This window comes from Bison bison, unplaced genomic scaffold (assembly GCF_000754665.1).
Source record: "Bison bison bison isolate TAMUID 2011002044 unplaced genomic scaffold, Bison_UMD1.0 scf7180017864158, whole genome shotgun sequence".
Lineage (NCBI taxonomy): Eukaryota > Metazoa > Chordata > Mammalia > Artiodactyla > Bovidae > Bison > Bison bison.
In genome coordinates, this window is record NW_011494730.1 from 4,216,840 (window position 1) to 4,225,165 (window position 8,326).

At 49.9% G+C, this 8,326-nt stretch overlaps 1 protein-coding gene across 2 annotated transcripts in view; it reads left to right on the forward strand.

The window, feature by feature from the left end:
- The window catches only part of ATG16L1 (autophagy related 16-like 1 (S. cerevisiae)), a 39,346-nt gene that overhangs the window by 3,340 nt on the left and 27,680 nt on the right, over positions 1-8,326 (forward strand). For both annotated transcript variants that reach the window (XM_010841233.1, XM_010841234.1), the window contains exons 2-5: positions 2,668-2,773; positions 3,492-3,565; positions 4,390-4,641; positions 7,737-7,802. In XM_010841233.1, the coding sequence (XP_010839535.1) occupies positions 2,711-2,773; positions 3,492-3,565; positions 4,390-4,641; positions 7,737-7,802 (455 nt within the window). In that variant the 5' untranslated portion in view covers positions 2,668-2,710. The remainder of the gene's footprint in view (positions 1-2,667; positions 2,774-3,491; positions 3,566-4,389; positions 4,642-7,736; positions 7,803-8,326) is intronic.

Below are 8,326 nucleotides of genomic sequence, written 5' to 3' on the forward strand. Positions count from 1 at the left end.
CCAGAGTCCTTGTTCTCAAGGACCTGAGCCGCGTGGGGAAACCAACTCAAAGAGGTGTGTGCTGGCGGGTGTTCCAGAGACAGGGTCTGATGGGTTGCGTTCTATGTTTTCCCGGCTGTCCTTAAGTCCTGCCCTGCCCATCCCATTCTAGTTAATTCTAAAACACACTGTGCTTAAAACGCTTTCTGTCATCAATTATCTGGCTCCCCTCTTCAGTGTTTTAATCCCTTTGCTAACAGAAGAGATTAAAGTGAAACTCTTGGCCTGGGATGTAGTTGACTCCAACCGTTTTCTAAGTATGCTACCTGGACTGCAGCCTCAGAAATTTGTTAGAAATGTGGAATGTTGGGCCTCACCCCAGACCTCCTGTTTCAGAAGCTCTCGGGGTGGGGCCTAATAGTCTTGTTTCAGGAAACCTTTTAGGTGATTCTGATGGCCTCTAACATTCAGGAACGACTGTCTCAGTGGCTGCTCAGTCCTTGTGAGCCACCCGAAGGTCCCAAGAGCGTGTTGGAGACACAGACCATCAGCGCAGGTTATCAGCCCTTTTCTTGGACCTGGTGAGTCCCTCTGGGATGAGGCCCAAGAGTCTCTTAAAACCTGCTGTCTGGATGATTTCTTTTTCTCTGCCTAGTGGAGCACTCGGCTTTTATGAGAAGTTTGACTTTTTTGGTGAGTAAAATTGGAAGCAGTGAAAAGGCTTTGAGCAGAGGAATGAGCGCCCTGGGTCCTTGCCTTTGTCTCAGGAATCTTTTCTCTACAATGCCAGCTTCTTGGAAGAAGGGACTAGTTTGATGTTTTGCTTTGCTTTGCATTACAATGAGAATTTGATAGCAGTTATTTCTTATCTTCCTAATTCTCACACACAGTCAGTTACCCAGGCCTGTTGCTTTTATTGCCTCATTTAGGGTGGTTTCTGATAAGGCATGTGCCACTTTCTAGTCTCCAGACTTTGACCTCTTGGGCCAAGATTAAGGAAGCACTGTTGCTCAGAGAACGCAGCATTAGGGTATCTTAGCACCTGTAATAAAAACACTTCTAGAGATGGAGGGAGCATCACTCTGCTCCCCTTTCCCTCTTTATCTCTTACTAGTCACTGGGAGGAGATGCTCCCCCCATCCACCCTTCAGATGGTAGTACCCTAGGTTGCCAGCCGTCTTTCCTCTGGGTGGTGGTTTCAGCTGCTCACTACAGTCTGATGATCTTCATCTGTAGCTCCAGCCGAGACCCATTTCCTGAATCACCCACCCACAGTCTGATCACCTACTTCTGGTTCTGAGGTAGTCTGCACACACCTGCAGACTCTCCCGAGCTCCGTCGACTCTCAAGGTGGCCTGAACTCAGTCCATGGCTTCAGATGCATTTGTTTGCTGACAGCGTCTCTGTGTCAGCCTCCAGCTTGGACCTCTTTACTTAAAGTCAGGCTCTAATAAATGTGCCGTTTCCACTCGGCGTGCCCTCATGGATGTCCAAGGTGACCTCATTCTTCAGCCGCCGCTGCCCCCCCCACCTCCTCCCACAGCCCTTCCTCCTGAGGTGGTGACATCTGCCTTTGATCAGCCTCTCAGGCCGAAAGCCTTGAAGTCATCCCCGATTCCTGTCTTTCTGTTGTTCCCCACGTCCAGTTCAGAGGCACGTCCTGCAGTCTCTCTCCACAGTGGATCTAGCTCGGATCTGACCTCGTCTCACCATGTTCCCTGCCGCTGCCCTGTCCTGATCTGCACTTCCTCGAGTCCAGACTGTAAAATAACTTGCTAACTGATCTCCCTGTTTCTGCCCTTGCCCCGCTGCAGTCTGCTCTGTACCCAGCCGCTATAGCGATCCTTTGAAACGTAAGTCATTCCTCTGCTCAACACCCTCACTGGCTTCTGGTCATGCAGAGGAAAAGCCACAGCCCTCAGGGTTCTGGGAGACTGCGTGGCCTCCCTGCTCCTCTCTGACCCCCTGCCCCCCTGCCCTGGGGGTGCAGACACACTTACCCTGAGAAGCCCGCCTCCAGCCTCTGCGACCCTTGCTGTTCCCTCGCTCACACGGCCCCGTCCCCAGGCCCGCACGGCTAGTTCTGCACTGCTGTCACATCTCCAGTCTGGCGTCACCTCTCGGGCTGCCTTGGTCACTCCACGTGGAACAGGAGCCCTGTCGTCCTGTCCCTCTTTATTTACGCTGCTACGTTTTTCTTCACAGCGCATCTGACCACCAGCCTCTGTGCACCCTCTCGCTTGTGGTCTGTGTTCTTGGCCGATCGCAGCGTCACACGGGCACAGCTTCGTGTCCCTCCCTTCTGCCCACTCCCAGAACAGGCCCGGCTCAGAGCTGGCTCTCAGACACTTGTTGACTGAGGGAACTGCGTTGTCTCCTCCCTGTTCACCTGAACGTCATTCCAGAAGCCATCTTTTATTCCTGACACGGCTGGTGGTTTGGGTTGTGACTGGTTGGTTTTACCTGTGTCTCACGGGTCCCGCTTTCTACTTCAGGTTGGTAGTGACTTAGGACTCCACTGGCCTGGAGAACTGAACTGCTTTATTGGCTGTGTTGTCATGTACAGGCTTCAAATTCCAAAGTTACTATTCCATTGTCTGACGGAAGGGGAATAAGGTCTTATTTTTTTCTTTTTTTTTCCCCCTCTGTCTTGCATGTTCTCCTCATCTGCCTGGTTGGGGCATTTAGTCCCGGACATGATGGTTCATGGAATGATAGTCAGCTGCAAGAAATGGCCCAGCTGAGAATTAAACACCAAGAAGAGCTGACTGAACTGCACAAGAAACGTGGGGAGGTAAAGAAAGATAGCCCTTCTCATCTCTCCCTGCGGGTGGGGGCAGCGGGGGACAGGCACTTCACGGGCATTTGCAGCCATCCACGTTGCATACAGCATCGCCAGCTCTATCTGTGGGAATGAAACAACAGGAAAGGTGAGCCCCCCCCCCCCCCCCCGCCAATATCAGCAACCCTCGAGTTAACTCCCAGGTGGCATGAAAGGGACAAGCGGAGAAAACGTGGAAAGAACCCTACTCCTCGATCGACTGAACATTTTACTGATAACCATCATGAACTGTGAACCCTGCAGTTTCAGGAAAATTCATTAGGATGAAGCACCTTCTGGGCTCTGTTTGCCCTGGATGGTGGTCTAATGGCAAGTTATAAAGATCTTCAGCTGCGTTGATGGTTTCATCAGCTAAAGAATCCGGAAAGGTAGCTGGGGTGGAGAGGTAGACAGGCGCTCTCAGCAGGAGCCCGGCAGGCAATCTGGAGCATCACGGGTCTGTCCCAGGCTGCCTGCAGTGGGAGGCACACGCTGAGCTTGTGAGCCTTCCCGTCGGCCCTTCTCTCTTCCACCAGCTTGTTTCTTCTTCCTGCCTTGGCCCAACCCCACAGGCACAGGCACCTGGTTTTTGTTTTGTTTTGTTTCCTTTAAAATAAGTCACTGTTACTAATTTCCAAGTGAAGTCCTAAACTGTCTTGTTAATGATGAACATGTTCTTTACCCCCCACAGTTAGCCCAGTTGGTGATTGACCTGAATAACCAAATGCAGCAGAAGGACAAGGAGATGCAGATGAACGAAGCCAAGTGAGTAGAGACCAGGCCTCCTTCAGGACCGGGCGTGGGGTCACACTTGCTGTTCTGCCGCCATCTTGCGCGTGGGACCCACAGCCCCCACACTGGACGCAGCACCAGCTTCATTTCTGTGCACTCGTAGCATGGGGTCCTTTTCTACCCTCTGGGATGCGAAAGGCAAGCACAGTGCCCCCAGGCCGCCGGGATCCCTGCACCCACACACCCGCCTGAGGTGTAGGCTTGGCTCTGGGAAGCGAACACGAGGCAGTCCCAGCTCTCCCCACGGCCACTGCCACCTGTGGGAGCAGCGTCTCCTGTGGTGGGCGTGGGACCGAGAAAAGGCTCAGGAACAGGGGCGCGCTTATGAGCAGGTTATCCCTCATCTGGGAGAAGCCTGCCAGACAAGATAAACAGAGCCTCCAGACCTGGGACCTTCGAGCTGGAGGGGAGCCTGGGTTTCCTCTGGGCCTGTTCTCCAAGTCTGCTGCAAGGGCTCTCCGGAGGCTTAGAGAGAAAGGTGGGGAGCTTGCTCAGCCTCAGTGAGGGCGAGATCAGTCGGAATGCATGGATCCCTGGCCTCCTGCTGAGCTCCCATCACCACTGTTATTCAGCATCAGAAGCTCCCTCTTCCTTCCCACCCTGTTTCTCTGAACGGTGCCTTAGCTTGTCATTCAGAGTCTGGAGAACTTTGCCCGAGGTGTTGCCTTTGCTAATGGAATTGTCCCTAAACCACGGGGGCTGGGCTTGGCCAGGTGAGGTGCCTGTGCTGGTGGCTGAGGTCACTGCAGGGCCCAGGCTCACGCAGCTCTATGGTTTCGCTCCTCTCATGCTTTCAGAATTGCAGAATACCTGCAGACCATCTCTGACCTGGAGACCGAGTGCCAGGAGCTACGCACTAAGCTTCAGGACCTTGAAAGAGCCAACCAGACCCTGAAGGATGAATATGACGCCCTGCAGATCACTTTCACCGCCCTCGAGGAGAAGCTGCGGAAAACTTCCGAGGAGAACCAGGAGTTGGTCACCCGGTGGATGGCCGAGAAAGCCCAGGAGGCCAACCGCCTAAACGCGGAGAATGAAAAGGACTCAAGGTGGGAGAATGAACCCGCAGTCTGAGTCTCAGCGTTGGTACAGTAGAACCTAGCAAAGCAAGGCACACCTGGCAGCTCTAACCACGGGGAGGGGGCGTCAGGGAACACCGACAGAAGGAGAAGGGACAGTTGTGGGTATAAAAGAGACTTGCGTTTATGAGAACACTTTTATAACTGAGCCAAGGATTACCTCCCTGAAGGGCTTTGGCACATTACTGTATTTGCCAGTGAATTCTTTCCATGTTTCAAGAAGAAAAGCTAATTCTTGAACATTATAAATTAAACCAGAATTAGAAAAAGATTAAAATCCTCCCCCCTCATTTTATAAAATTGATCCAACCAAAAATTCTGATCTTGCCAGTGTACAGAATGACTGTGGGCCAACGTCACTAGTAATAAGTCTAAAAGATTTAGAACATTTGATTTTAAATCCCCACGTCAGTAGTTTAGAATTTGAAAAGATTATCATAGTTAAAATCTAAAAGCACAAATACACGGAATAGGAAAGAACCTTAATAACAATGAGCCTTAGTCCTACCAAATACTGTGTGCAGAAAGATTTTGAAATCTGTGTGAAAACAGAAAGCAAAAGGTAGAAGGAAGAAATGTTACTCTCTGTTGTTTTGTGAAAAGTTCCTAAATAGGAGTATTGGAAGGCTTTATAAACATGAAAGGTAATGGTAATAAAAAATGAACCGTATGAAAACCGTAGGTTTCTTAACACTGAAGGACACTGTAAAACAACCAACGAGGGTGTGCAGCTGTAAAATGCATGTCCTTAGTATAGTCTATTAAGAAACAGGTGAGCATTCAGACAGATGGATGTAAAGCATAGATCGTAAAAGAAGTGGATGGGCTCCGTGAATTTGGTTAAAAGGGTTGTTGGGAGGAAGGTAGGTGGAACATTTCTGATGGGGGGTGGGCTGATTTTCCAACCCTCTGGAGGGCTCTGGTGATGGCGGGTGCCTGCAAAGCGTTCCTCTTGCTGGAATTTATCCTAAGTGAGTCATTCATCCTAAGTGGCTCACAAATACGATTCCGTGATCATCTGTTATTCACAGAAGTGAAAAGTCAGAAGCAGTGTCTGCCTTGGGAGGAAAAGAAACTGATATTTTTGTACAGTGGGGTTTTATGAAGTCATTTTAAAACAGACATACTTAAGTTAATATTAAGAAAAAGTGAGCTATCCTTTTCATATTCTTTCTGCCTCACGTTTAAGTTAAATTGTGTAGCTTATAAGGGCATCCCTGGTAGCTCAGCTGGGAAAGAATCCCCCTGCAATGCAGGAGACCCCGGTGTGATTCCTGGGTCGGGAAGATCCGCTGGAGAAGGAAACAGCTACCCACTCCAGTGTTCTTGGGCTTCCCCGTGTGGCTTATATGTGGAGCTCTTAGGCAGCTGGGGAGCGGTGAGGACGCGGGGGTTTCCCTGGACGTTGATAGGCTGCAGGTGAGAACCTGCCTGACGGAGAAGCTGACCTGCGGCTACGCGGAGGGAGCGTGCTGGAACGTCTTGCAGACAAGAACAGCCCAGGCTTTCTGGTGACAGCGGGGCGTGAGGCGGGTGGCACACCGGCCCCAGGTGTGTCCCAGGAAATGTTCTCCTGGGAATGTGCCCTTGTGCGAATCACCCTCTGGCTGCGCCTGTGGGGCCTGGGCGTTCTTTTCACCACCTGACGCAGCTATTTCCTCCTTCTCGGAAGCCTCTCCCCTACCCCTCTTCCTACCAGTTTCCCAGATTAGGTATCCTTCCCCTTCTAGCAGCTTCTGTTTACCTGGGTTGCAGTGGAACGCTCTTTTGAAATAGCTCTCATCTGGGTGTGTCCCTGCAGGCACAGTGGCCACTGTGTGGGACGCTCCTGGGGAAGCTGTCAGCTCTCAGAGAAGGTTTCCTGTCGGCCTTTCTGATGAAAGCGGGCTGCGGCCGTTTTCTTCTCCCCGTGCCTTGAGCTGTGTGCCGTACCCGCCCCTGCCGGGTGGCTGCCTCTCCTGTAGAGGAGCGTTACACACCCCACGCTGAGACTTTGCTTTTCCCTCAGAGATGGTTTAGAGGTCACCTCTTAATTCCACCTACGAAAAATCTGTTAATTTTTGTGTTTTTTGTCACTTACCCTGTAAACTAAAACTGACTTTTCATCTTCCAGGTCAGGCATGGGATTGAGAGTGTAAAGCATTTTGTTAAGCTACAGCTTTGTTCTGTCCCAAATTCTGCTGTGTCACATGCAGGACCTTGCCCTATTTGAAAGTTCCCACTATGGTAGAAGCATTTTAGAAAAAAAATTTCCAGCAGAATTCTTGACCTGAGCTCAGGAGCAGGGCTGGAGTTGTAGGTTGGGGGGGTCCCCCCACCTTAAAGGCAAAACCACAGATAGAAGTGAAATCGCCGTGGAAAAGCAAGGGAGACCAAGGCTTACAGGCTAAGAAGCTCCTGAATTTAGGACTTGGGAAGGAAGGCCAAAAATGGTTCTGAGAGGTGGGAGAGAGTGAAGCAACTGCGGACCCCGTGAAACTTCTGCCACAGCCGAGACTTGGGTGTCAGCCCTAGTAAATTGAAGCGGCATACATTTTTGACAGCTGAAGAATCTCACTCTACCTCAGCTTCCGCATCTGTAAAATGAGAATCGTAGTGTTCACCCTCAAAGCTTGTTATAAGTGTTAAATGAGTTAAAACCTGTAAAATAATAAAACTGTGCCAGGAATACGTACATTTTTATTTATCCGTGCTCTTGATATGTTAGTGTGAGACTGTTTACTGCAGAAAACTAAGTCTCCGTCGTGACTAACCCTGGATGAACCTGGTGCACACTTCTGTCCTGAGAGGCCCTGGGTCCCGATGGACAGGCTTCTCTGCTGGTTCATTGCTTTCTCTAATAACATAATCCCTCCTAGGGCTTTGTTCTAAAATCCATTATAATGGGGTCCTTTCTGATGCAAAAGTGTGGGTTTGGGCCTCTGGGTATGGTTGCCCAAGGCAGTAGTTACTTGAATATTCAGTGCATCTAAAATATATTATTAGAGCTAGTAGTCTTTTGAGAGCCAAACCCCTTGTTGGCTTTAACTAGACCTAAATAGTGGACTTTTTTTTTTTTTTAATAGGAGGCGGCAAGCCCGGCTGCAGAAGGAGCTCGCAGAAGCAGCGAAGGAGCCTCTGCCAGTTGAGCAGTGAGTAGAGAAGTGCATATTAAAACTGTGCTCTTAGTCATTTGGTTTGCTCTTCTGAAATAGCTTTATAATGTTTTGTTTCTGTGAAACCATTTTATAGATTGTAGAAAGAAAAGTAAAAGACTTAGAGAAAATGAAAAACACTCATTACTTTCCAGGAAGTTGTTGGCTTCCAGGAAGGGTGAGTTCTGACTTCCTTCACCCTTAACCAGCGACAGCCTCGATGTCTTCCTGTTGACATCCTGACCGACTTTCTACCTCTAGTTGGAGCCGTTGCAGTGTGATGCTGGGCTCCGGTTGTGTCTCCTGCTCTCTGCTTGGTTTGTGATTTTATGTGGAGTTTGGGCAAACTTTTGAAGCCTGAGTAAAAACTGGGATCTCCTGGAACACAAGGAATTGAATCAAGATAGAGTTTTTCCTAATCTGGAGTCAGGTGGAGGGTCTTCCCTGAGATTTGAGGCTTTGTTTTGAGAGTGGTGGGTATTTTAGTGACTAAATTCCCTTTGCTCTGGTTCAGGATTTGT